The sequence below is a fragment of the Dama dama genome, chromosome 6 (genome assembly GCF_033118175.1).
Source record: "Dama dama isolate Ldn47 chromosome 6, ASM3311817v1, whole genome shotgun sequence".
Classification (NCBI taxonomy): Eukaryota; Metazoa; Chordata; class Mammalia; order Artiodactyla; family Cervidae; genus Dama; species Dama dama.
Genome location: NC_083686.1, coordinates 1,959,860 through 1,987,539, shown reverse-complemented (window position 1 = coordinate 1,987,539; position 27,680 = coordinate 1,959,860). Strand labels below are relative to the sequence as shown.

The following is a 27,680-nucleotide window of genomic DNA, read 5'->3' as shown; positions in this document are numbered from 1 at the left end:
GGTGTACTCCTCTTCCTATTTGGAACCAGTGTGTTGTTCCATGTCCAGCTCTAACTGTTGCTTCCTGATCTGCATACAGGTTTCTCAAGAGGCAGGTCAGGTGGTCTGGTATTCCCATCTCTTTCAGAATTTTCCACAGTTTATTGTGATCCACACAGGGAAAGGCTTTGGCATAGTCAATAAGGCAGAAATAGATGTTTTTCTGGAACTCTCTTGCTTTTTTGATGATCCAGCAGATGTTGTCTCATACTTGGTAGACACCAAGACATACAGTGGGTGTTAGAGAATTATATTTTTAAAATCTAAGGTACCAGAATTTATTAGATTGCTAATGATAATTTATACTGACAGAAAATAGTTTAGCTTACAAATTAATACTCATTTGGAGGACTTTACTTCTTCAGTACTTTTTTTTTAACTTTAGAAAAATATTTTCTCATTTGTGAAGGAAACAGTTTATTTCACAATCTGCATTTCTCCTCATCCAATACTGCAGCAACATTACCAGTGTTTTCTAGAACTGTGCTGTCCATAAGGGGAAGTGCCCGTTCAGATTCTATTTAGTATAACAGTGAGAATTTTTTTGAATTAGTTAGTTGATTATATTCAGATGTGTTTCATCTGAAACATGGATCCCTCTTTTTTGGATAACAGAATATGACTGGGATGCTTTATGCACAAAAGTAAAAACACTGAAAAATGTCACCTGGGCTAGAATTGGACATTCCCATCATATGGCACATTCAGTGCGAAACGGGAGGGAAACAATTCCCACAAGCGAGAAGCAACACTACTATCCTGGTGAGAAACCGTAAGGGCCACCAGCTCAGTGTTAAGGTGGATGTTAATATAGCTGACATGTCTGCTGGTCCAAAACGTTACAGTAGAACTCCTGAACTTCTACAGCTCCAGAAATGGGAGTGCCGTAGAACATTAGAACTCCCGTCTCTGCTGTTATTCTGTCAAAGGAGAGCATTTAAAAGCCACTCCCCAGCTCCTCAAATGCAGACAGAACACAGAATCAACTGGCAGGAAGACCCACAATAAGGTTCTATGGTTCAGGGAAGTCAGAGGGCTGCAGGGTCTCTGGCCTGGAAGAGGACCTTTCCCTAATGATCAGGAATGGGCAGCGATCACCGTGCAGGGATATTGGAAAGGGGAAAAAGCCCTGACCATACTAGTGGTGATGACAAAAGGCCTGGAACCCAGGAAGTGTGCCAACATGACACAAGACAGTGATAGTTTCAGGGTAGGGGACAGTTCAGGCAGAGAAGAAACAGCCGCCCGATCTGAACAGGACAAGCCTTAGTACTGGGGAACTGGAAATACATGATTGCTACCCAGTTCTATAGAACTGTGCTTAATTTAACCAGAAAGTAACCTGTCTGAAGCCTTAGCTCACCTAAGAGCAGTACACTAATCACAAAGTTCTACTAAGTAAGAGACTGATAAATAAGTCTAGACGTGGGAGACTGGATGCAGAAGCTCATCAGTTTCTGGTCCCAGATCTTTTATTTCTCTTCCAGAGATGATTGACATCCCGTTAATCAGAGTGCCTTCAGTCTTAAGTTAGGACACTAATGTTCACCATTGGCCTGTCACCTCCTCAAAAGCAAATTTTCTGCCGAGTTCATGGTTTACTTACAGTACCAACCACAGTCTCTAGCACAAAATAAAATAGTCAATTCCTGATAAAGGAATGGAAGAAAAAAGAAGAAATGGATTAAGCATTCGACTCAAAAAGCTAGAAGCAAATCACAATCAAAATAATAATATAAGCAGAAATTAGTAAAACAAAAGGCAAACATACAACAGCATATGAAACCAAAAGCTGATTCACTGAAAAGACTAATAAAAAATAAATAAATAAAAAAAAAAAAGACTTATAAAATAGAAAAATCTTTTGCAAGTCTAATTAAAAATGACAGGCACACACAAATAATACTCCAAATTAAAAAGATCACAATTGTAATCATAAACTAGTAGGAAAATGTTACATATAAAATTTATGCCAAATCAGTTTGAAAACACAGACAAGAACTTTTTTATTAGAAAATATAATTACCAAACATAACTCAAGAAGAAACAGGAATCTTGAATATCAGAATAACTATTAAAAAAACTAAACAGATAATAAAAAGAACCAACGCCAGCCCTTCTTCCAGAGAAGGGAAAAGGCATCAAACTCAGGCATGTTCACAAGCAAAGCTAACCAAGCCTTTAAGGAACATTTTTTGGAAGATCATGTTGTTGACAGGGTTTGTGTGTCTTCAGTCTTCACGGTGACCTCTGACACCTATTCGCCTGGCTGCCCTGGTCTTCACCAAGGCAAGCAGGCTCTGTTGCAGTGCGTGTGGCTCCTCTTTGTGGTTCCTGGGCTTCTCTTGAGTTGCAGCACACGGGCTGAATAGTTGCAGCACGCAAGCTGAGCTTGCATTGCAGGTGGGGTCTCGACCAGGGATCAAACCCATGTCCCCTGCACTGGAAGGTGGATTCTAAACCGCGGGACCACTAGGGTATTATGAGAACATTCTATAATTTTTTTTCCTTAAAAAACAAAACTTTTACCAGATATAATTTGCACAATAATATGCACTAATCTTAAGAATATTGCTTGATGAATTTCTACGAATGTATGTGTGCATGTAATTACCACCCGGATCAATAAACAGGGCGTGCTCATTGTCCCCCAAAGCTCCCACCTGCCTCTTCTGTGTCAGCCCCTCCTCTTCCTCCAGGCAATCACCACTCACACTGTGATGACCACAGATTCATCAATTTCTCTTCAAGCTCAGGATATCATCGAGGACTGCAGTTTCTCCAGCTCCTCCCCTCAACATACGCCCAGCTGTTGCACGTGTCGGTAGTTCTCTCTTCTAAGGCAGTGCAGTATTACGGAGTTCCACGGCTTGTTCATCCATTCTCTTACTGATACTCTTTGGGTTGAAAGGTTATTTCCAGTTTGAGATGATTATGAATAAAGGTACTATAAACATTCCAGTACTAGACTTAGCATTTACAAGTATGGGGTCAACTGATGCCCCAAAGTTGAATAAAATCTCGGGTTCTGGTCCCTATTTCCAGACTGCTAGTCTAAAAAGACAGCTTATTTTGAAATCTCAATTTCTGGTTATTACCAGTACTGAGGGACTTTCTGAGACGTGCTCTTTTGTCCTCAGCCAGCATTTGGCATTTGCAGAGAAGAGACTGAGTGTTAGCCCAGTGCTGGGTGCTGGTGACCAAGGAACGGAGACCCAAAGCTGCCACAGGCATGCCCAGCGCAGCAAGAGCTTCTCCTGGGCATAGCAGGAGCTGGAGGGATGGGGTGACCATGCCTTCTGCAGAGACTCGGACGTTTCCCAGAAGACTTCCTGGAACAGGAAGGAAGAAGACGACTTTGCCAGGCAGGACAGAAAAGTCCAGGGGCATGAACTGGTGTGACCCACGGCTGCTATGCACAAGGAGAGGAGAGCAGGCCGGTAGTCAGGCAGGACCCTCTGGGCCATGATAAACTAAGGCATTTGGACCTGACCCAGGATGAAGCTCCAGGGTCAAATTTTAATCAGATTATTAAAGAGAACAACTCTGTGTTTTAGAAAGAGTGTTCTAGCAGCCTTGGGGATTATAAAAGAGAAAAAACTCTGGAAGTAGAGACCAGCTAGGAAACCACTGCCCTCAGTCAACTTAAAAGGTGTAGAGAACCATCTAAGGGGGTATTGGGAGAAGACACAAACAAAAAATGAACAAGACAAATAATAAAGCTCAAGGATAAATGAGATTCAAGGATGTCCTGCACGTGGGGACTCAGGAAGAGAACGCTGAAGAATGAGACAAGGAGCCGGGTTCAAGGTCAACCAAATGATCACAGCTGCCACATGCTGGCTCATCATCAAGGTTCTGGACATAACAAACCCACAACCACAGCTGCCATGATTATTTACTGAGCACTTTCTAAGCATCAAGCCCTCTAACACATTAATCCATGCAACCCTCCTGCCAACACCGGGAAGTAGGACTGTTCCGAGTCCCAGCTCTACAGAACAGGAGAATGAGGTATGGGCTGAGCTGGGATAACACCCAGAAAGAACTGGGCACACTGCCTGGATGCTACAAACCCTTACTAATGTTAGCTGTTCTCAGCTATCAGCCATTAGGCTCTGCAGTCAAACTTGAACATGCCTTAAACCCTCCATATCAAGCCAGCCTTTTAGTTTTCAGCACAAATTTCACCTTCTCTTTCTTGAAATTAACAAATTGCCCCCCTTAATCGCCAATTGTCGACTAAGCGCCAATTATATGGCCAGCACAGAAAGGGATAAACAATGAGTTCTGTCCTGTCCTTACAACAGATGACAATTTAGCCGAGAATCACTGGCTACCCCATGCTGTGAACTCCAAGTTCCAGATTCCCAGAGGGTAGAGTGCCTTTGAGTTGGAAGATCAGAGACACGGACAAGGAGAATGAAGCTAAAGTGGACCCCGAAAGGTGGAAAGAACCAAACAAGAAAATAAGAAGGGCCTACTGCACAGAAAATTTGAATAGTAAGCATACAAGAGCATGTCCAAACCAATTTCTGGAATTGAAAGGTATATAAGCTACTTATAGAAACTCCTTGCAAACAAAAACCCTGATGAGTAAGCTTCAGCAAGAGATAGCATTAATGATAAAAGGAATATCAACTATATGTCAGGTGCTAAACAAACCTTTAGATAGTAAAACTACAACCTGAAACCTCAATAGAATTGCTATCAGATCAGCTGAGTTCAGTCGCTCTTCAGTCATGTCCGACTCTTTGCGACCCCATGGACTGCAGCACTCCAGGCCTCCCTTTCCATCACCAACTCCCATACACAAGACCAAAATCCATGTTTAATGTACATATCATATCCTCCTCCCTGCGTGTTTATGAGGTTAATTTCTGCAAGAGACAAAATGGAGTTAGTCTCCTAAAAGCATGATGCAAAACAATTTCAGCTTCTCATTCAAAATAATTAAAGGTCATAAGTTGCTTCACAAATGTACTGCACGGGGGAAAAAATGCTGAGTTTCAAAAAAAGTGGTGACTTTTGTGTTTTACTTTATGAATAATATGATCATTTCATACTTCCTTAAAGTGTGCCTGGCATAGTGACATACACACAATTTTTTTCAATGAGACACCATCTGCTGACACTCCTGAAAAAGGAGAAAAGGTTTGAACAAACCTGAGGCCAAAAAAAGAAAAGAGATTGATTTTACTTGAGATAAATCTAAGAAATGACTGGACTGACAACACCACAGTTCCCAGGGCCAACATATGACTGCGGGCTCTGCCGACTCATTTCAAAAGTTAATTTCCTAATACAAAGCCAGAGAAACTTAGGGGTAACCATGAATAGACATGTGTCCAAGAAGGTACTTTCTGAGAAATACTCTACAAGCTCCTAAAGCAAATAAACAGTTTACAATTTGGGCAAACAACCCTAAATCATAACCAACATGCAGCACTTAATATTCACATCTTTCTGACATTTCCTATTCAACTTCTCTAAGCATTAACCACATTGACATAATGACTCCTTTAACACAGGAGTAAACACTCCCTGCTGACTGGGGGCAGATCTTGAAAGAGTTATAAAACCACAAGTTGATAGTTTAGGGAACAAAATTTAAAACTTCCTTAAGCAATTATCAATGCGGTCCTAGGCTTTATGGCAGAAAATAGTAGTTTTGTTATTTAGCATTTATAGAATACTTACAGGTGTCTCCTTACCTAAGCTCTACAGCACTATAAGGGAGTCTGTTTGGTACAATATTCTCTATTCATACATTATACCCAGAGGTAAAAGCAGAGCAGAAAGAAAACAGGTTTAACCTCAGTCAGACCTGATTTCCATGGAGGATGATCCACTTCTACGATCAGTGTGAGTTTAGAGTGAGGGGCACCAGACGACAATCAATGCCCCTTCTTACTCTGAGGACTCCCCATGGCCTGAACGGCAAAGTAAGACCCGGCTTCTTCCTACCTATCCTCAGTTCTTCTACTCAGAGGGATTCAAGTGAGCAGACAAAAATACTGAGGTCTTGATTTTCAACTCCTAATACAGCAAACACTTTACATGATAAAAGTTCACTACATCTGAACTCAGAACCCCTCCATGTAACCCCTAACTTCAGTGGCTAATTCTCTGCATCACTCACTGTGACTGCAAGAATTTCCTGCACAGTGTTTCTGATGCAGCCTCCAAGGTGTTGAAAAACCATGTACATTTTAATCAAGATCTTTCCTCTTAAAAGGCTGAGGATACAAATGGGAAGGAGGTAGCTTAAAAAGAGAACACCCCAAGTCTGATATTCCAGCTTAATTTTTCTTACACAATGTTAAACACTATTCAAATCACAAGATGAACTGACTGATGCTTCTCAGCAGCATCACTGCTGCTGCTGCTGCTGCTAAGTCACTTCACTCGTGTCCAACTCTGTACGACCCCATAGATGGCAGCCCACCAGGCTCCCCTGTCCCTGGGATTCTCCAGGCAAGAACACTGGAGTGGGTTGCCATTTCCTTCTCCAATGCATGAAAGGGAAAAGTGAAAGTGAAGTCGCTCAGTCCTGTAGCTTAGCGACCCCAAGGACTGCAGCCCACCAGGCTCCTCAGTCCATGGGATTTTCCAGGCGAGAGTACTGGAGTGGGGTGCCATTGCCTTCTCCGTAACAGCATCACAGGTCACCAAGAATTCCACTTAGCCAAAATGTGCACCCAGGACTGGAACTCAGAAGCCCTGGGAGATGGAGCACAAAATACTTCTTCCCAAACATCCTTCGGCGGGCACTTACTCTGTTGGCAGCACAAAGATGAAGCGGCTGGCCCCACACCAAATCCTTAAGAGCGAAGGGGCTGAAAAACTATGGGTGGGCTCTGCCGCCAGCTCTCCCGTCTCTCCAGGGGCGGCAGAGGGGACACCTCCACAGAGAGCTATACTCCCAGGGTCAGCAAGCAGATGGGCTGGCCCAGCTGCTGCTTCTATATGTTGACCAGCATTAATTGTTCTTAATGTGTTCAATCTCTCCCTAAGTCGGGCTAAAACCCACTCTACACAACAGGTCTGGACACCATCAAACCTCAAACCCAAGAAGAGATGTTAGGGTAACAGTCCCCTGTTCCAGTATTCTTGCTTGGGAAATCTTATGGACAGAGGAGCCTGGCGGGCTACAGTCCACCGGGTCGCAAAAGAATCGGACACAGCTGAGCGACTAAACAATACACACTTAAGGGAAGGGTCTCCCAGGGTGGTTCACAGGATTCTCTTCGGTGGCCCTTTGAAGACCACAAAGGCACGGTTCTTCGCCACCGGCTTTACTGGCTGGTCTGGCTTCCTCTCTTGGGGACAGGTCACAGTGCTTGCCCGATGCTGATGCCACACTGCGTCCCGAGGTTCCGGAAGGAGGGCAGGACAGGGAATCAAGAGCAGACGGACTGGAGCAGCGCGCGGGCTTCCTTCGCGCGGGTCCTGAGGCGGCGCCGAAAGGCGACGGAGCAGCTTAGGCGTCAGGTGCCCAGGCTGACCATTCGCCGACCCGCATTCCAGAGAGCGAGGCTGCGCGGGCCCGGGGGTCCCGATTCCCCGGAAGATCCGCGGGCCGCGGCAGGGTCGGTGTTCCCGGCAGGGTTGGGGCTGCACGGGCTCAGGACCCGGGCGGGGTCGGGGCGCCGCTGTGCACCCACCTTGGCGCGCTCTCAGCAGCATCGTGTTGGCCAATAAGTTCTCGAGCTCCATAGACGACCGTCGTCGTCTTCGCCGCCGCCGCCGCCGCCGTCTGGCTCTCTGGGCGGGAGAAAGCGGGGACAAGGCGGGGGCCGACCGCGGGGCGGCCTCTAAGCATCGCTCGCCCGACTCCGCGTCGGGTCCCGCGCTGGGCCGCCGCTCCTGCACCTGTCGCTGCTGCTTCTGCTTCTGCCGCGGCCCCGACCACAGCCACCACCCTCGCCGCCGCCTCTGGGCCCGCTTTCGACGCCGCCGCTGCTTCGTACGCTGAGGGCGCCCGGCAGCCTCGCCTCCGGGGCCGGGGGCTGCGGCCGCGGAGCGGGAGGGCCGGTTCGCCGCGGTCACCGCCGCCGCGCCGTGACCCAGGCTGCCGGCCCCATTGCCCTGGGAGCGGCTCACTGGCCGGGGCACCGCCCCCGGCGGCGACGGCTACTGCCGCCGCCGCCGCCGCCGCCACCACCTACTCGCACAGCGGCCGGCTTCCCGCCAACGGCTCTCCAGACGAGGGAGCCAGAGCGCCCTGAGGCGGGGGCGGCGCCTCGCGGGCCACGACTGCTCCCAGAAGGCCCCGCGCGGGGCTGAGGCGGCTGGGCGCGAGCGCGGCCTGCTGGGAGTTTTAGTCGCTCGGCTAGCGGGCGAGAAGGCTGCGCGGGGGCGTGGCAGTATTTTACCCGACGTTCCTACTTCTCGCTGGCTCAGTTATCGCGAGATGCGGGCGGGCTGTCTCCGGCTGCGAGGTCGCACGTGTCTACTGAGGGAACCGGAACCGCCTCGCCGCCGCCTCCTAGTCCGCACCCTGAGGTGCGGCGTGTGTCGCCATGGGGAAAGCCAGGTCCACCGCGCGCGGGAAGGCCTCTGCGGCCCCGGCGGGCCCGTGGGGCGGCCGGGCGAGGCCGAACCCCAACCCATTCGAGGTGAAAGTAAACCGGCAGAAGTTCCAGGTTCTGGGCAGGAAGACGCGCCACGACGTGGGTCTGCCCGGGGTGTCGCGCGCGCGAGCCCTCCAGAAGGTCAGCGGGGAGCCGGGCCCTCCGCGGGGGCGGGGGGGGAGTCCTCCAAGGGGTCCCCTGCCCTGCCTGCCGGCCCGGACCAACCGCGCGGCCCTGCTCTCCCCACCCACTGCGGCAGCGCCCGGGCGAAGGTGCTGGTTCCCTTTCTGTACATAGGATGTGCCAATGGTACCTACCTCCTGGGGGGTGGGGGGGCGGCTGGAAGGGTGGGACGCGTCCCCTGAGAGTCCTCAGGACGGCTCCTGGCGCCGTGAGACGCCGTGTGTGTGAGTGTGTCATGTGTCGGCTGGACTGTGTGCATCCTCTTGCCTCTGCTTCTGCGTGAGATGGGACGACATCGCCCTGCAGAACCGCTGTCGCTCCTTGGAGCCCCGGCGCACAGGTCCAACCCCCTCTGGCATAGTCAATCACTTCTGTGCCGCCCTGGTCACGGTGGGGACCTCTTAACCGCCTTCCTTGAGACTGAGCTCTGCTGGTTTAGGAACCCTGGATCTTTTTCTGCCGTGGATAAGGGATTACACAGGCTGCTCAGTAGATGTTTGGTGAAGGAAGCACATAGGACTTCCCAGGTGGGCTCAGATCCTAAAATAATCTGCTTGCAATGCGAGAGACCCGGGTGCATTCCCTGCGTCGGGAAGATCCTCTGGAGAAGGAAATGGCAACCCACTCCTGTACTTTTGCCTGGACAATCCCATGGACCGAGGAGCCTGGTGGGCTACATACAGTCCATGGGGTCGCAAAGAGTAGCACGACTGAGCGACTTCACTTTTGAAGCACATGTCCTTTGCAAGGTAACTGAAATGCTAACGTTTTTGGAAAACCTCACAGCCATCCCTTTTCTTGTGCTTACGGTCCCAGACTATTTTGTACTTTCAGATTCCATTCTGCTGCCATTCTCTGTGTAGTTTCTGAGACATGCTCATTGGGTGGTTTTAACTATTTATTGTCATCCTGAAGAGGAGACATTAGTAGGTTAGTGAAAAAATTCAGGCAGAGAAAGGACAAGTACATTTTGTACAGTCATGCGTCTGGTAGGGGCCAGGGTGTGCACTGCGTTTGAACACCTGGGAAACCTTCACTTGCCACTAAGCACTCTTGTCTCGGCTCTGTCCTGGCAGGTGAAGGAGTAAAGGTGGAGTAACCCCTGACCCTGTCTTCATGGGCTCATAAACTGTGCTGACCCACAGTGTGCGATCCGACTGATCTGACTGATCTTTGAATGGAATCAAACATCAACCTTACCTGAAGGAACTGGCAGCTGTAGTAGACAAGACAGTCTTACAGCTGACTCCGACATGCCCCCATCACACACCTCAGGGCAGGCTGGGGCAGGGTGGGGGGCAGCATGAGCTCCAGAACAGACAGATGTGTCTTCCCCACTTATGCCTAGTCTCCTCTTTTCTCCTTAGGAGGCTGAGGTAGGAACTGCCATTGTCTCCTTTTCAGATGAGGCCGCAGGCACCTCCCAGAGTGCACTGGGAGGCGGTGCTGCAGTGGGATTCCAAGTCCTCACTCTTGTCTCCACCTCCTGGGCAACACGTGGGTGTCCACAAATGACCCAGAAAGCACTGCGAGTTTTGGTTTGGGAGCTCAGCGTTAACGAATCTGTTTGCAGTGCAGCAGACGTGGGTTTGGTCCAGGATCTTCCCTTCCCATGGAGGAGGAAATGGCAACCCACTCCAGTATTCTTGTCTGGAGAATCCCATGGACAGAGGAGCCTAGCGGGCTACACTTCGTGGGCTCTCAACGAGTCAGATGTGACTGAAGCAACTTAGCACACACACACAAATTTTAGCAGTAGACATACACAAATATGAAATCCACAAATAACAAAGACTGACCATATACATGGATACTGGCACATACATGAACATAACCAGCCCAGGACAGGCAGTGCTGCCGCAGTCTCTGCAGTTGATGGTGGTGGTGTTGTTGACACAAACAGCTTCTCAGCTCCTGGTTCCCTGGCTTCTCTTTGTCTCAGCTACAACCTCAGCTCGTCTGGCTGCTTCACCTGGCAGAGTGACCTCTGAGCACTCGATTGTTCTGCTCTTTTCTGGTTGCTCTTGTTTTGCTGTAACCTTTGGTGTTAGGCACAAGGTACCAACACTCCCTAGAGAATTCCCTGGGTTCCTGATCTCCTCTTTGACTCTATTGTCTGGCAGTTTCCCCTCAGTAATTGAGATCAGTTTTTGCAGCCAATAGATTGGCCTTTCTTGGACTGTTAGTTTCAGTGGTCTGAGGCATAAAAAATGGCATCTTCCAGTTCATCAGAACCCTCAGTGTGTCCGCTTGTGGAAGTGGCTGCCCTCTGGGGACCCAGATTGCCAAGCCATCAGAGCTCAGAGTTGTCAGGACCAGTGAGAGACAGTTTTGTGATCTGCTTTTCAGCGCACCCAGACTCTGCTAAAGGAGTACAAGGAAAGGGATAAGTCCAGCGTGTTCCGAGATAAGCGCTTTGGGGAGTACAACAGCAGTATCAGCCCGGAGGAGAAGATGATGAAGAGGTTTGCTCTGGAGCAGCAGGTAGGGGAGACGGGGGAGGGTGCCCTGCTGTCTCCTTGCCCAGAAGTCAGGAGGAAGAGGCCAGTCCCCCTCGTTCAGTTATGCTTCTGTGGGTGACAGCGGGGAAGCATGAATGGTGTGGCTCTCCTGGCTAGGCCCAAGGGGAAGCAGCCTTCTGCACACACCAGCTGGGCGGAGAGATGCCTCAGCCAGAGCACACAGCAGTGATGCCTCCTGGAGTGGGTCCGAGGGTGGTAGCAAGGTCCTAGTGCGATTTCCAAGCACCTTAGACTGGCCAGTTGATTTATTTACCTTCTGTAAGTTCTGTTTATATCAGAATCATCTTAAAGCTACATTGACACGTTGCACAAAAGTGGAAAAAGTAACTTTTTTTTAACTTTAAATGGATGTGGAAATTTTAGGAGATGGACTTTTTTTCTATCCTGTTAGCGACAACATGAAAAAAAAAGCATCTACAACCTAAATGAAGATGAAGAATTAACTCATTATGGCCAGTCTTTGGCGGATATCGAAAAGCATAACGACATTGTTGACAGTGACAGTGACGCTGAGGACCGGGGAGTGCTGTCAGGTGAGGCCTGGGCCCCTGGGCACCACTGACGTTCTTCCTGCCACTCCTGCCCAGACCGAGGAAACGCAGCTGTAGACCTCTAAAAAGGTGCATGTGTACGGAAGATATACAGACTTCTGTAAGCTGAGAAGGCGCTTCTGTATCCTTTCTCTCATTCAAACTTGACCCCAGCTCGTTTTACCCATGAGCTCAGAGAATCGGGGAGCTTGTCTACCCCAAGCATCAGTTGTGGGTAAAACCCGCCCTGCTGATCCCTGGACGGCACCTCTGTGCAGACCCACTCTGCTTTGCTGCCACTGAGTCATTGGTTCTCACCAGCTCTGTTCAGGGACAGTGTTTATCTGGTTCTCTTAGGCTTCGTTTACTCCAGAACCAATTGTGGCAGTTTTGTGGGGAAAGGAACATTGAGCTTATTTATAGGGAATAATGAAGGAGATATACATTGAACTGAATTAACACTGACATGCAACTGATCTGAGTTAGGAGTCAACTCAGGTCTGATCATCTTGGGCCCTTTTATAAAGTCGGGGTCTTGTCATTAGTTTGCATCCTTGTAGATTAAAATATCCTCTGTTCAGCAGCGTCAGAAAAGCTGCTGCTTTGTGGTGTGTGGAAAGCCAACACGTTAAACCCATGACTGCCTTTTGGTTTGATGCGGGGGCAGGAGGCCTGGGAATGAGGGCAGCCGGTGGTGGCTCATCCACAGCCCAGGAGGTGGGCACAGCTGCTGCTGCTCTGCGGGTGAGAGGAGAGCAGAGTTCATCTCCAGAGCCTTTGGTTTTGCACTTTCTGTTGTTCAGAGCTCTTTCTGCACACTCCCCTGTTAACGCACACTCACCTGCACTGTGGGTGAAGGTGCCCGTACGTTTGATGGCCTGACCTCTGGTCACATGGTGAGCAGCCCCCGCCGCATTGCTACAAGCAGCTGTGGCATCCGGTAGATGGGGAAAGCGAGATTCCAACTCCAGGTGTTGGTCCTGGGGACTCAGCTGTTCGTTTGAGGTTTCCTGTCCTCTGGTTTTTATAATGAGCTCATCAAAATCTAAGTAACTTGTAAAAGAAAAGCCTGTTAACTTCTAAAAATACATTTACTGTACCTTTAAAAATGAACCATTAGGAAACATTTTATTTTGTTCAACTACATAATATGTGTTCTCCTTGCTTAGAGTTTCATCTTAAAAGTCAACTTGAGTTTTCTAACTAAATCCTGTACTAAGTGCACCAACAGATTTTTTTTTTCCTTTGAGAACCCTTTCTCGGATCTTTCATGTCATAGCACCTTGTTAGTGAATATTTTGTGAATTTTTATTTTCAGAAACCATTGTGAACAATCTTGAGTTGGCAGAACACTAAGTGAGGGTAGTTTCTAACGTGCAGAACATTCTGGGAAGCAGAGGAATCAGTCGTTCATTGACCCATTCTTGTGCCTCTGGGCTTTCTCAGAGGGGCTCGTCTGGTTTAAGCGCCGCCGTACCTGTGATCTTGGTGACCACCCAGTGAGAATTTCCTCTTGAACATGGAATGGGTTCTCAGGACTGAGCTCGGAGAAACACTGGCAGAGGGGCTGCAAAACCCGCTTCTGGGTGGTCCTGGGCTTCACGGGTTTCCCTGCTCCATCTGCAGCCGAGCTGACCGCGACGCACTTTGGAGGCGGAGATGGGCCACTCCCCGGGAAGGCCACCCAGCAGCCCGGCGGGGGCGAGGAGCCGCCCAAGTCCCGCAGGGAGCTGATTGAGGAGCTCATCGCCAGGTCCAAGCAGGAAAAGGTGAGCGGCTGCCATTGTGCCAGAGCAGTTCCACCCTGGGACTCGCCACTGGGACGCCTGCAGCCTTTTTTCCCTGGGTGGTTTTAGGTTGTATTAAGACTTTCTGTGAATGTAATGAAAGTGTTCACTTTGACTAGGAGCACAGGATGCGTGTTAACGCCATCAGGCAGTACCCTGATGGTTTCTTGTGGTTAGGGGTTTGATTTGGGGGGGTTGTGTTTTGGTTTTAGTGTTTTGGCGCGTATCAGGAGTCACATAGCATCACTGCTTTGCCAACTGCTCAGAGTGCCCGGAGGAACAGCCTCAGCGGGGACTTGGTTCTGCCAGGTGGGCTCCTGAGAGGCTCGCTTCTCGTGGTCTCTCTGAGTCGGCACGGTGGGTGTTGGCTGAGCGGTTGTCCAGCGGGGCCTGGGCACCGACAGTAATGGGGTGCGTTCCATCTGTGTTTTTTCCCCAGAGGGAGAGACAGGCTCAACGGGAAGATGCCCTTGAACTCACAGAGAAGCTAGACCAAGACTGGAAAGAAATCCAGGCTCTCCTGGCCCGCAAGACGCCCAAATCTGAGAGTGGGGGCGGAAAGGAGAAGCCCGAGGTGGGGCGGACACGTCACGCTCGGCCTGGCCCCGAGCCGTGCACGTTGTCTGCAGACTGGGGGGAGCCAGACGTCTGCCGTCTAGGACCTGAGCATTTTGTTAAACTTTGACATTGAGGTAGCTGATGTCTATTCCAAGGGGTGGAAGTAGAGTGAAAGTTATTTCAATATTTACGCCAGAAAAGTGACACTAAAGAAAACGGTGGTCTCTTGGCGTCAGGGAGACTTGGAGCAGGGAGACCCGCAGGTGGCATCCGAACTTTAGTCTCAGCTGTTGAAAAAGCCGCAGTCTTCTGAGTTGCTGGTTTCTGAGAAATAACTAGTATTTTACCAGCCTTCCCTGTGGCCGTCTGCACACCTGTATGTCGACCTCATTGTCGTTTCCCCAAGGCCCTGTTTGGGGGCTTAATGCCTAGATGGGCAAGGTTTAGTTTTCTTAAAGCAGATGTGTTTGGAGAAGAATTTTTGTATATGGCCCAGAAGTGTCTCCCAAGCCTGACAAGGGCCAGTCTGTCACATAAGCAGAAAAGACTTAGGACGTGGTTTGGCCTCTTCCGTAACAGCGTCCAGCCACGACCAACACATGTAGGGAGCTAGTTATGTAAGTCTTTTCTATTAAAAAGAAAAAAATTATTCTGTCTGCCCTAGCCTGATGCATATGACGTGATGGTTCGTGAGCTCGGCTTTGAAATGAAAGCGCAGCCCTCGAACAGGATGAAAACGGAGGAGGAGCTAGCCAGGGAGGAGCAGGCGCGCCTCGAACGCCTGGAGGTACTGGTGGGGCTGGGGGCGGTGCCCTGGGAAACCTAGTCAGTGGGATCGTTGGAGCCTCTGGAAGTTTCTGTTTGTTTACTGTGGTGATGATGGTGATGGTTTAGTCGATAAGTCCGACCCCATGGACTGCAGCCTGCCAGGCTCCTCTGTCCATGGGATTCTCCAGCAAGAATACTGGAGTGGGTTGCCATGCCCTCCTACACGGGATCTTCTGACTCGGATGGAACCCGGGTCTCCTGCACTGCAGGCAGATTCTTTACCAACTAAACTATGAGGGAAGCCCTAAAATATTTTACTATATTTTTGACTATAAGCAAAAAAAAAAAAGCAGATAATACCCAGTATAACAAAAATGACATTTTTTCCTAATTCATTTACCTCAAAACAGCTGCTGGCGATAGAGTGCACTCCTGTCTCACGTTTTTCTCTTAAAGGTTTTTAAGTTTTCTGTACGTTACCGACAAAAACCAACAGAGGCATGCTCCCGCACTCTGGCCTTCGCAGTGCTCCCGCCTGGGGGGCCGCCTCCAGTGTCCGCTGCCTGTTTTCAGATGGAAAAAGTAGCCAGGCCACTTGTTTCAGACCTCAGTGTAGGGTGTCCTGTTCCTCTTCTGAGGTCTGGCGGGGAGTGAAGTTCACTCCAATTGGCTGGCATCACTTGGCCAGAGAAACCTCAGAGTAACGGTTTTTCCTTCCTTGTGACCAGAACATATTTCTGCTGCGATACTTGTTTTTATTTTTGCTAAATAAGTCTTCCATATGACGCGTGCTGAGGGCCTGCCTGTCTGGCTGAAGACAGAAAGCAGAGGGCAGGCCTAATGCAGCTGCGAGGTCGGGGGCGCCAGGCGGCCTGCGTCCCTGCCCAGCGCTTGCTCAGTGGACGACCCTCCTCCTCCTGCTCAGGCCGAGAGGCTCCGGAGGATGCTCGGGAAAGAGGAAGATGCGCACAGCAAGAGACCGAAGCACCTGTCGGCTGATGACCTGAACGATGGCTTCGTGCTGGACACAGATGACCGGCGCTTGCTTTCTTACAAAGTGAGGTGTTTGCCTTCTTTCCTGGTTTTCATTTAAAGCAGCAGATTTTCTGGTTTCTGACCTAATAGCTTTACCACAGACGGGAACTGTCTTTCTAGAAACAGCTAGCTTCTCTGCCCAGAGTCTTGGTGGCAGGGAGCTGCAGAACACAGACCCCAGGCCTCGAGCCCTGGGACACGCAGCAGCCTCCAAAGGGTGGGGGAGGCCCGGCAGTCTGGGCCCCTGGCCCTCGGGCACGGTCACAGCCATGCTGGCCACCGTCCCCAAGGACTGACGCACCTGGTGTCTGCATTCTGTTCCCAGGATGGGAAGATGAATGTCGAGGAGGAGCCGAGCGGGGACGCCAGTGGCGGGGAGAGCGGAGAGGAAGAAGAGGAGGGCGAAGGCTGGAGCGAGGGAGGCCCAGAGGACAGCGACAGCCCAGACGGCCACTCGGACCTGGAGTCTGATGCAGGGAGCGAGGACGCGCGCGGCCCCGACAGCCCGGACCGCCAGGAGTCTGATGCCGAGAGCGAGGTCACAAGCGAGCAGCCCCAGGGGGGTCAGCGTCTGAGCCCCGGAGAGCGGCTGACAAGGGACGACCGGGCGGCGGCCAGGGCCGAGCTGCCCTACACCTTCGCAGGTCAGCAGACCCCTGCCGTCTGAGGTCCCGAATAGCGGGGATACCTGGCGAGGCCGGGCCCGGCTGGGCTGCGTTAGCAGCAGGGTGGCGCCAAGCTGGCCACACGCACACCCTGCCTGTCTGTGCCGGCCTGGCTGGCAGACAGACCCGGTCATCCTCTGCAGCGTCCCCTGGGCCTGACCCCAGGGCTCCGGGCGGCCTCTTGGCCGTTGTCCCGTGCCTGCAGCAGTGCTGGGGGCTGCCGGGGGCATCTGTCCGCCGGGTGGATCTGTTAGAACTCGCTGTGATGATCACACAAGACGAGGGTTCCTATGACGCGGGCGGAACTGTCTCCATGGGGGAAGCAAACGAAGTCCTGTTACTTAGGTTGTGTTCAGTGTTTGCGTTTGTGTTACCAGAAATGTGAGTAGTTCTCATTTTACAAGTTAAGTTTGGAGCATGTTTTGTACTTTTTGTTACTTTGATAGTTCCCGAATCCTGCGAGGAACTGAAGTCTTTACTGTTGGGAAAATCAACGGAAGACCAGCTTTTGGTTGTGGAGAGAATTCAGAAATGCAACCACCCGAGCCTTGCAGTGGGGAACAAAGCAAAGCTGGAGGTACGCTGGCCGCCCCCGGGCGCTGGGAGCCGGCGGGGGCCTGGTAACCGTGGCAACGGCAGTCGGGGCAGGCCCGGGGGTGTGGGGGGAGCCCCAGCACTGTGCGCCGTGAGTCCACCCTGCGTGACCGTGCGGGGAGTGGGTGCTGGGCGTGCTCCTATCCTCTCCCAGTAACACCACGCACGCTGACCGCAGCAGAGCCGATCACGTTCTCCATTCAGGACTATGGTGTCGCCTCCCAGCCGAGGGAGCCACGCTGGACCCTGCGCTCCTTGCCCCGTGGCCTGCCTCGCATCCCCCACCCCATCCCTGCGGCCCTCGACACTCCTGGCCTTTCAAGGGTGCAGGGGCGGGCGTCCTGGGTGGGGCTCCGGGCTCACCCCGAGCGCTAACCCACCCTGTTCCTACAGAAACTGTTCGGCTTCCTTCTGGAATACATCGGAGACCTGGCTGCAAGCGACCCCCCAGAGCTCGGCGTCATCGACAAGCTGGTTGTGTGAGTGGAAGCTGGGGGTTATCTGGGACCGGGGGCCGAGTTGAACAAACTCTGTGCCATTTAGTGGAGTCACTTAGTGAAGTGGCTCTGATGTCGTGGAGGCCGCCTTGGCCCTGCGCCTACGGCGAGCCCTGCCCCTCGGTCCTGTCTGCGTGCTCCCCCACCGCTCTGGAGAGGGGGCGTTTTCAGTGGTGAACAAATGGACCTGTGACAGTTGCGCCCCTTCAGGTTTGTTCAGAGTATTTGATGGCTCATGTGTTTTGTTCGCTGTCTGCTCCTGCCCCCGTGGGGGCTCCGGGCTGGGCCTGCACCCTGTGCAAAAGGGCCCTGCGGGCAGAGCCACTGGCTCCGGGGCCATGTTGGCTGGAGGAGGATGCAGCGGGCAGGGTGCTGAGTCGGGGGGCGGGGAGTGGTGAGAGCAGACACCCCAGGCCAGACTGGGCTGCACACCCTCCCCCTGCCAGTCTGCTCCCAGGAGAGCTGGGAAGAAAGCCGTGGGTTCAGGACGCATGGGACCTGCTCCCCGGGCTGTGACTCCTACAGACAGGGCTCGCTCTGCCACCACTGCCGGAAAGTTACAACCAGGGGTCTAGGAAAAGGCGAAAATGAGTCCCAATTATCACAAACGCTATTGAAAAAGTTTCTGGATCACCAGGACGGCCTGACAGGTGTAAGAGTCAGGGCTTCTGGCTCTGACTGCGTTGTTAGCGGACATCACAGGAGAATGGTGAACGTGGGGTTTGCTCATCTTTTTCCCCTGCAGACATCCTCCCTGACCTGTGTTTCTGATTAACAGGCCATTGTATAACCTTTGCCAGATGTTTCCTGAGTCTGCAAGTGACGCCGTGAAATTTGTCCTCCGAGACGCCATGCACGAGATGGAAGGGACCGTTGAGACCACAGGCCGGGCAGCCTTCCCAGGCCTGGACGTGGTGAGCAGGGGCTTGCGGACATCGGCCATCCCGCGTGGCGTCCTGGCATGAAAGGGTGGGGGCTTCGAGGGGGTGTCTGCCCAGGGCCTCCAGGGCCTGGAGATCACATGGGGCCAGGCCCAGAAGGAGTGCTGACCGTTAACAGCGAGCTGCCATGTGCTCGGTGACACAGTTCCTGCTTTGCTTTCTCTGTGAACAGAAACGAGTTCAGTCTTCATGGCAAACCAGGGGGGCGTGTTTTCCTGAGGATGAACCTGTGGGCAGGTTGCTCCTGCCAGCGACCTTTCACCGCTCTGAGGTTTCTGATGTTTCACACGTTCCGGGTATCTCCTCACAGCCATCCCTCCTGACCTTGAACATGGAGAAGCTCCTCTCAGTCCTCCTGCGCCCGGGAGGAGGCAATTTGATCTCTGATTCCTCTGCCTTTTCTAAATCCAGCTTAAACATCCGGAAGTTCACAGTTCACGTATTGCTGAAGCCTGACTTGGAGAATTTTGAGCATTACTTTACTAGTGTGTGAGATGAGTGCAATTGTGTGGTAGTTTGAGTGTTCTTTGGCATTGCCATTCTTTGGGATTGGAATGAAAACTGACTTTTTCCAGTCCTGTGGCCACTGCTGAGTTTTCCAAATTGGCTGGCATATTGAGTGCAGCACTTTCACAGCATCATCTTTCAGGATTTGAAATAGCTCAACTGGAATTCCATTACCTCCACTAGCTTTGTTCGTAGTGATGCTTTCTACGGCCCACTTCACTTCACATTCCAGGATGTCTGGCTCTAGGTGAGTGATCACACCGTCGTGATTATCTGGGTCGTGAAGATCTTTTTTGTACAGTTCTTCTGTGTATTCTTGCCACCTCTTCTTAATATATTTTGCTTCTGTTAGGTCCATACCATTTCTGTCCTTTATCGAACCCATCTTTGCATGAAATGTTCCCTTGGTATCTCTTAATTTTCTTGAAGAGATCTCTAGTCTTTCCCATTCCATTGTTTTCCTCTATATCTTTGCATTGATCGCTGAGGAAGGCTTTCTTATCTCTCCTTGCTCTTCTTTGGAACTCTGCATTCAAATGGGAATATCTTTCCTTTTCTCCTTTGCTTTTCGCTTCTCTTCTTTTCACAGCTATTTGTAAGACCTCCTCAGACAACCATTTTGCCTTTTTGCATTTCTTTTCCATGGGGATGGTCTTGATCCCTGTCTCCTGTACAATGTCATGAACCTCCATCCATAGTTCATCAGGCACTCTGTCTATCAGATCTAGTCCCTTAAATCTATTTCTCACTTCCACTGTATAATCATAAGGGATTTGATTTAGGTCATACCTGAATGGTCTAGTGGTTTTGCCTACTTTCTTCAATTTAAGTCTGAATTTGGCAATAAGGAGTTCATGATCTGAGCTACAGTCAGCTCCCGGTCTTTTTTTTGCTGACTGTATAGAGCTTCTCCATCTTTGGCTGCAAAGAATAAAATCAGTCTGATTTCGGTGTTGACCATCTAGTGATGTCCATGTGTATAGTCTTCTCTTGTGTTGTTGGAAGAGGGTGTTTGCTGTGACCAGTGCGTTCTCTTGGCAAAACTCCACTAGCCTTTGCCCTGCTTCATTCTGTACTCCAAGGCCAAATTTGCCTGTTACTCCAGGTGTTTCTTGACTTCCTACTTTTGCATTCTGGTCCCCTATAATGAAAAGGACATCTTTTTTGGGTGTTAGTTCTGAATGGTCTTGTAGGTCTTCATAGAACTGTTCAACTTCAGCTTCTTCAGCATTACTGGTTTGGGCATAGGCTTGGATTACCATGATATTGAATTATTTGCCTTGGAAACAAACAGAGATCATTCTGTCGTTTTTGAGATTGCATCCAAGTACTGCCTTTCGGACTCTTGTTGACTCTCAGGGCTACTCCATTTCTTCTAAGGGATTCTTGCCCACAGTAGTAGGCATAATGGTCATCTGAGTTAAACTCACCCATTCTAGTCCATTTTAGTTCGCTGATTCCTAAATGTCATGCCAACGTTCACTTTTGCATCTCCTGTTTGACCACTTCCAGTTTACCTTGATTCAAGCACCTAACATTCCAGGTTTCTATGCAGTATTGTTCTTTACACCATCGGACCTTGGTTCTATCACCAGTCACATCCACAACTGGGTGCTGTTTTTCCTTTGGCTCCGTCTCTTCATTCTTTCTGGAGTTATTTCTCCACTGATCTCCAGTAGCATATTGAGCACCTACCAATCTGGGGAGTTCCTCTTTCAGTATCCTATCATTTTGCCTTTTCATACTGTTCATGGGGCTCTCAAGGCAAGAATACTGAAGTGGTTTGCCATTACTTTCTCCAGTGGACCACATTCTGTCAGACCTCTCCACCATGACCCGTCCGTCTTGGGTGCCACACGGCATGGCTTCATTTCATTGAGGGAAACTAAGTTTCATCAGTCTCTCCAATGAACACCCAGGACTGATCTCCTTTAGGAAGGACTGCTTGGATCTCCTTGCAGTCCAAGGGACTCTCAAGAGTCTTCTCCAGCATCACAGTTCAAAAGCATCAATTCTTGGGTGCTCAGCTTTCTTCACAGTCCAACTCTCACATCCATACATGACCACTGGAAAAACAATAGCTTTGACTAGACGGACCTTTGTTGGCAAAGTAATGTCTCTGCTTTTTAACACACTGTCTAGGTTGGTCATAACTTTCCTTCCAAGGAGTAAGCATCTTTTAATTTCATGGCTGCAGTCACCATCTGCAGTGATTTTGGAGCCCAGAAAAATAAAGTCTGACACTGTTTCCCCATCTATTTGCCATGAAGTGATGGGACCAGATGTCATGGTCTTAGTTTTCTGAATGTTGAGCTTTAAGCCAGCTTTTTTAGTCTCCTCTTTCACTTTCATCAAGAGGCTTTTTAGTTCCTCTTCACTCTCTGCCATAACGGTGGTGTCGTCTGCATATCTGAGGTTATTGATATTTCTCCCGGCAATCTTGATTCCAGCTTGTCCTTCCTCCAGCCCAGCGTTTCTCATGATGTACTCTGCATATAAGTTAAATAAGCAGGGTAACAATATACAGCCTTGACGTACTCCTTTTTCTGCTGGGAGCAATTGAGGGCAGGAGGAGAAGGGGACGACAGAGGATGAGATGGCTGAATGGCATCACCGACCTGATGGACATGAGTTTGAGTAAACTCTGGGAGTTGGTGATGGACCGGGAGGCCTGGTGTGCTGTGATTCATGGGGTCGCAAAGAGTTGGACATGAATGAGTGACTGAACTGAACACGCTCTGGGGCTATCGTCCTGTCCGCTCACTGGAAGGATCCTGCTCAGTTGTCTTGTTCTTTGCTCTGTGTTGAAAATGAGCTAATGACGACTGGCAGGAACCTGCGCATCCAGGCTTCATGTTGGTGGTTAACAGGCTCCTCAAGCAGGGGCCTGAGCCGGGGTCCGTGGCTTCAGCCCTCCTGGGAGCCGCGGCCTGTCCCTGTGGGGCCGTCCAGCCGGCCTCCCTGCAGCAATCTTTCACGGGGTAGGCCGGCGGCAGCTGGCCACCTGGGCTTCAGCCCCGCTCCTCGTCTGGGCTCACGGGCCGGCCTCCTTCTGTGGGCAGGAGCGGTGGCTGCAGTGCTCTGTGATACATAGGCTGGCATGACGGTTCAGGAGTTGATGTTGTCACCGAATCAAACTGGGGTCCACGCTTGTCCTACGCTCCTCAGAGCCAGTGAGCGGGTGTGGGTCGTGGGGAAGGACAGCACAGCCTTGACTGCAGGCGCCGGACGGGGACAGGCCACTCGTGCTCACAAGACCCGGACTCCCGATGGGCTTCCGGGGAGGGGTTTAAAGGCAACTCTGGGGTGAGGGTCGCGGCTGTGTGACCAGCTCTTGGCCTTTCTGCCAATTGGTTGGTGGCAAGGTGACTGGATGCTGTTCGGGACCTGAGGTGTCAGCCTCTGCTTCCAGCCTGTCTGGGGCCTAGTGTCCTGGCAGCATGGGTCACTGTCCTCTGGGTGGGGGTCTGCTTCTGTGATCAGTGCCGAGGTGCACGGCAGGCTGTCCTGTGCGTCCCTCCTCTGATCTGGGTGGTGGCCTTCCTCTCCAGCTCCTTTATTTGAGAATTGCTGGGATGCTGTTCCCGACCTCTGACTTCCGGCACCCGGTCATCACGCCTGCGCTGCTGTGCTTGAGCCAGCCCCTCACCAAGGTGCGTCAGACCGTCCCCATCAGAGCCCGCCCGGACTGGGCGAGGGCCGCGACTGAGCAGAGCTCACCTGCAAGGGCCTGTGAACACGGCGGGCCGGCAGCTGCTCGGGGCAGTCGCCCTAGCCCCTCCAGCCAGGGCAACAGGGCATGACCCCAGAAGACAGTGGTGCAGCCCCCCGTCAGGCCCGGTCGGCTTTACAAGTCCAACTTGTTCCTTCTCCTCGATGGGCGTGTGGTCCGTGCCCACGTACTGTGGGGGTTATAACTGGTTCCCCACGAGTGCTGGGCCTCGTGGTCACAGAGCTCCGTCTCCGGGGCCCCTCGCCCGCTTCTGCTCCACTGCGGGGACCACAGTCCCGGGGAAGCTGGGTGCCTGCCAGCGTGGCTTTCCGGAACATTCCTGACCAGCCCTGCACTCTTCGCCAGTGCCCTGTGCAGTCACTGCAGGACGTGGTCAAGGGACTCTTCGTGTGCTGCGTGTTCCTGGACTACGTGTCTCTGTCCCAGAGGTTCATTCCTGAGCTCATCAACTTTCTCGCTGGGATTCTTCACATGGCAACTCCAAACAAGCAGAGCCAAGGTCAGTTACTTCCAGGGAGCCTTTTCAAGTATATTGTGCTTCAGAAATTTAAAGACTTTGGAAGTAATTCATAGTCAAAGAAGTAGAAAGCTCAGAGCGTGGGAAAGTTAGAAGACAAAAGCACTGTCGTCCAGAGCAGCCTTTCCCCTCGTGGGCACACACCCTCCCTGTGAAGTCAGGATCACACTGGGTGTGTTGCGCACGTAGCCGCTCTCCAGGTGGCACGAGTGAGTGGAGTGCGGGTGAAGAACCCCCAGGTGGCAGACTCGGCACCAGAAGCGGGAGACCGCAGTGTTCTGGGTTGATCCTGAGTGGAAGTAGTACTGGGGGTGGAGATGGAATAATGGTTAAGGTTTGTCTTTTCTTTCCACTTGTTTTCATGTGGGCAGACTCCCATCATGCCCCCGCGCAGCCAGCTCTCTGGCTGGGGCCCCTCAGCTCTCTGAGGGGCCCCTCACCCTCCTCTGCTTTTCCTGGGTCTGTTGCTTCTTTCCAATGCTCCATCCAGCCTGCCCACAAGGGCAGGGACTGCCGCGCCTGGACTTGGCCCAGGTGCCCCGGCCAGAACTGTCCCTCGTCTCGTGGTAAACGCAGCACATGCTTGTCCAATGAACTTCCGAAGGCTTCACCCTGCAGAGCCTGCCTGCAGCCCATGATCTCAGGCCGTCTCTCCCTGTCCTACCCGGAACCCAGGTTACACTCTGGTGCACCCTTTCAGAGCACATGGGAAGAACTCGGAGTTGCTCTTGGTTTCTGACGAGGAGGACATGGCCACGTGGCAGAGGAGAAGCCTCCCCCTCCAGTGGGCCGGCGGCCTGAGAGCCCAGACTAAGACCGAGGCCAACCACACCAGGTACTTGCGGGCCCGGGGCTACGGGCTGTGGCAGCAGCTCGGATTTCAGAGAGGCCAGGCCGGGAGCCAGCAGCACCCAGCACCATGAAGATGCCCCACGTTACCACTGCTCACTGGGTTTATCTGTAGGAAATCTTCAAGGTTCCGCAGAAAGCTATTAGATCTAACGAATGAGTTCAGCAAAGTGAGCTTTATTTAAGATGAGGGCTTCAGCCAGCATAGTCAGTTTTCCTGGGTCTCTCCCATGTATATGGTTTGTTCAATTTGATTTTCTCCTGTTTAAACAAAAACTGAGGTGGAGCCACCCTTCTCGGTTGTTACTGTTTCCCGAAGCCTTCTTCCTGCTCACGGACACAGGATGTCGTCTCTAGCTCCTGCCGTCCCCCGCGGCCGCTGTGGCCGTTGCTCAGGGCACATTTCTGACTTGAGCCTGTGGCCCGTGTTGGGGAGGCCTCCACCTTAGGGGAGCCGCCGGGCTCTGGGTGACTGGGGCCGCTATCGCCCTGCAGGCTGTCCTGCCTGGCCGTGTGTTTGGCTCTGGTGAGGCGCTGCGTGGTCGCCTACGGCCCCCTGCCCTCCTTCCACGACATCACACAGCCCCTCCGAGCCCTCCTGATGGAGCACCTGTCCGCCCGCTGCTGCCCGCCCGCGCTCCAGGTGAGGCTGGATCCAGAGGTGGGCGGGCAGGCTGGCGTTTCCAATTCGGAGGCTCCAGGGGGCCGCCCCTCGCCACATGCCCCTGACAGCCAGAGCCCCCGACCAGCGGGGTTCTGCACTCGCCATCAGGTGTGAGGGGTCGGTCTCCGTCGTGTGCTCCTCATGGGCCGCCCTGCTCTGTCAAGGCTCCTCGGGGGACAAGGTTCAGTCCTGTTGCTCCATGGGTCTCAGTGGGCCTGGGGTCCTGCCAGGCCACGTGCTGAGGACACTCTGGGCCCACAGCCCCGAGGGGCCCTGGGGGAAGGGGCAGCAGGAGGGTGGAGCGCCAGCTGGTGGGTGGGCCACCTGTGTGTGAGCTTCTTGGTGTCTCAGGAGCTGAGTCGGAGCATTCTGACGGAGATGGAAAGCCAGCCGAGGCACTGTCAGCCGCTGGTCTGTGAGAAGAGCAAGCCAGTGCCGCTGAAACTGTTCACCCCCCGGCTCGTCAAAGTGTGAGTACTGAGGGCCCAGCACCCCAGCCGGGGGAGGTCCGGGGGGTCCGGGGCGCCGTGACGGCCTCTTGCATCGGGCTCTGCACCCTCAGCCTGGAGTTCGGCAGGAAGCAGGGCAGCACCAAGGAGGAACAGGAGCGGCGGAGGCTGATCCACAAGCACAAGCGCGAGTTCAAAGGAGCCGTCAGGGAGATCCGCAAGGACAACCAGTTCCTGGCCCGCATGCGGCTCTCGGAGATCATGGAGCGGTGAGCGGGGCAGGCAAAAGCAGGGCCAGGGCGGGCGCTCCGCTGGGGTGAGGCCGGGCCCTTCTGCAACCCGATGCCAGCGCCCTGTGGCCAGGCCAGGGCGGAGGGCAGCCTGGGGGCTTCGTCCTGCTCACTTGTCCCCAACGTGTCCTAGACGGAGGCACCGGCTCCACAGGGATCTCACTTGCTGGTTCAGATGTGAAAAAGGGCAAGATGTTCCCGAAAAAGTAATCAAGAGATCGGGTTTTTTTTTTTAGGGATGCGGAAAGAAAACGAAAAGTGAAGCAACTTTTTAACAGCCTCGCCACACAGGAAGGTGAATGGAAGGCTCTGAAGAGGAAGAAGTTCAAAAAATAAATTATAAAAAGACAAGGAGATACTGTATACTGAATGCCGAGGGGCTGCTGTCTGTAACGCCAGAGTCTTCTCCTGTACTTCGTTCTTGTAAAAAAGCCTCTCCTGACAAATTGCACTTTTGGAACTAGGACCAGGCCTCCATGGGAACGACATGCCGATAAACTGTATGTGATGCCTCTGCGTGGTTTCCAGACAGTCCTGAGTTCATCACAGAGCTTGCGGCCAGCGGGGTCCTGGCCAGCATCTCTGGTCAGTCAGGCACACGTGCCTCCACGTGCAATTTGCAGGGGTATTTATAATGTTACATGATTTTCAGTTATCAATGAAACAAGTCTGCACACAGTTCATAAGTCAAAAAAGAAAGACGTCACCTGTTTCCCTGGCACCCAGCAGCCGTGATTGGTGTCACCCTGATCCCAGCCTCGGGTTGCCAACTGCCGGGGAAGGCAGAAGGGGTTGGGCTGCATGGACCCAGGAGGGTCTTAAGGACACAGGAGCTGCCTGCCCACCCTTGTGGCCCTGGGGCTACAGCCTTGCACAGAATGCCGCCCCAAGCCCCCAGGGTCCTGGCTCCCCAGGTGGCACGGGGCATGTGTCGGAGGCCCTAGAGCTCACCTCAGGGAGCCCGTCCCTGAGATCACAAGCCACAAAAGGGAGCACGAGATTTGAGGATTGGCCAGACTGGGTGTGTGGAAGATGAGAAAGAGGGTGACCCATTCAGACCTCCCCTGCGGGGGCTGGTGGGAATCATGAGTGATTTGGGGAGCCATAGGAGGTTTTGGGGCCAGAGCACCCCCTGGGAGCAGGCAAAGGGGACCAGTGATGGCCTCAGCAGATAAGCCTGCGTCCTCTCCCTGGTTCCCCTAGGATTGTTCCTGTAGGTGTCCGCCAGGTGGGCGATTCCACAGACCTCGGACCCTGGTGGGTGTCAGGGGCCACAGATGGGTATGTCTCCTTGCCGGTAGCCCAGCCTGCTGTACAGCCTCAAGGCTCTGTCTCATGTAAACTTGTCAAGCAGCTGTTGCTGCTTCACCCGACTGGGCGCCGAGGTATTGCTGCCGAGTTTTATTGGGAGGGGGAACAGCCCCAGCTCCGGTCCTGTGCCACCCTGTGTCCCCACTTCGGCCCGGCCTGGGCTTCTGCACCCCGTTGCAGGCCTTGTCCTGGGAAAGGTTAGTACCAGGCGGAATGCCCATCTCAGCCCTGCCTCCTCCGGGCAAAGGGGGCCTATAGGGGGTCGGGGAAGAAGGTGGTGGTGACAGCAGCTGTGACCGCCTGGCCAGGCGCAGACGGCTGCTCTGAGAGCTGAACGTTGGGCCGCTCTCCCAACCATCTCACCTCCGCCGTCACGCCCAAGCCGCGCGTGCTCCTCTGGGAGAGTGGACTGGTACTCAAGGGGAACAGCTGTACGCCGGGCAAAGGGGCTGCCGTGAGGTTTATTTGAAGTTCCTGTCTACAGAGGAGCGCATTAGTGTCGAGCGGACAGGAGGGAGTGGCCTGTCCTGGTCGGCTCGACCACAGACGCCTGCATTTCAAGAGACGGAGGGGAAGCGGGAGGTGCAGGAAGGCGCTCCGGCTGCCGGCGGAGCCCACGCCAGGCCCCCAGGCGCCATGCGGGCAGCTGCCCCTCCCCGGGGACC

At 52.5% G+C, this 27,680-nt stretch overlaps 2 protein-coding genes across 2 annotated transcripts; one reads left to right on the top strand and one right to left on the bottom strand.

Moving 5' to 3' along the window:
- Positions 1-240: 240 nt before the first annotated feature.
- Positions 241-8,566, bottom strand: LOC133058578 (serine/arginine repetitive matrix protein 3-like). The gene is made up of 4 exons (XM_061145286.1): positions 8,542-8,566; positions 8,158-8,374; positions 7,250-8,113; positions 241-3,371 (listed from the first exon to the last, which is right to left on the bottom strand). Exons 1-3 carry the CDS (start codon positions 8,564-8,566, stop codon positions 7,276-7,278), a joined length of 1,080 nt encoding a protein of 359 aa, XP_061001269.1. The 3' UTR covers positions 241-3,371; positions 7,250-7,275.
- On the top strand, positions 8,473-26,390 carry NOP14 (NOP14 nucleolar protein). The gene is made up of 18 exons (XM_061145385.1): positions 8,473-8,756; positions 11,148-11,282; positions 11,712-11,853; positions 13,477-13,619; positions 14,077-14,211; positions 14,860-14,982; positions 15,889-16,020; positions 16,324-16,642; positions 17,110-17,240; positions 17,651-17,736; positions 18,533-18,668; positions 22,754-22,855; positions 23,281-23,434; positions 24,128-24,287; positions 24,797-24,944; positions 25,317-25,435; positions 25,528-25,683; positions 25,941-26,390. Exons 1-18 carry the CDS (start codon positions 8,565-8,567, stop codon positions 26,038-26,040), a joined length of 2,613 nt encoding a protein of 870 aa, XP_061001368.1. The 5' UTR covers positions 8,473-8,564; the 3' UTR covers positions 26,041-26,390.
- Positions 26,391-27,680: the final 1,290 nt, after the last annotated feature.

Coding starts and splice junctions, on each gene's coding strand:
- NOP14 (XM_061145385.1), top strand. CDS start 8,565: ATGGGGAAAGCCAGGTCCACCGCGCGCGGGAAGGCCTCTGCGGCCCCG. Junction 22,856..23,280: donor TGAGCCAGCCCCTCACCAAG/GTGCGTCAGACC, acceptor ACTCTTCGCCAG/TGCCCTGTGCAGTCACTGCA. Junction 25,436..25,527: donor ACCCCCCGGCTCGTCAAAGT/GTGAGTACTGAG, acceptor CTGCACCCTCAG/CCTGGAGTTCGGCAGGAAGC.
- LOC133058578 (XM_061145286.1), bottom strand. CDS start 8,566: ATGGCGACACACGCCGCACCTCAGG. Junction 8,375..8,541: donor GACACACGCCGCACCTCAGG/GTGCGGACTAGG, acceptor CTCGCCCGCTAG/CCGAGCGACTAAAACTCCCA. Junction 8,114..8,157: donor AGCCGTCGCCGCCGGGGGCG/GTGCCCCGGCCA, acceptor TGGGGCCGGCAG/CCTGGGTCACGGCGCGGCGG.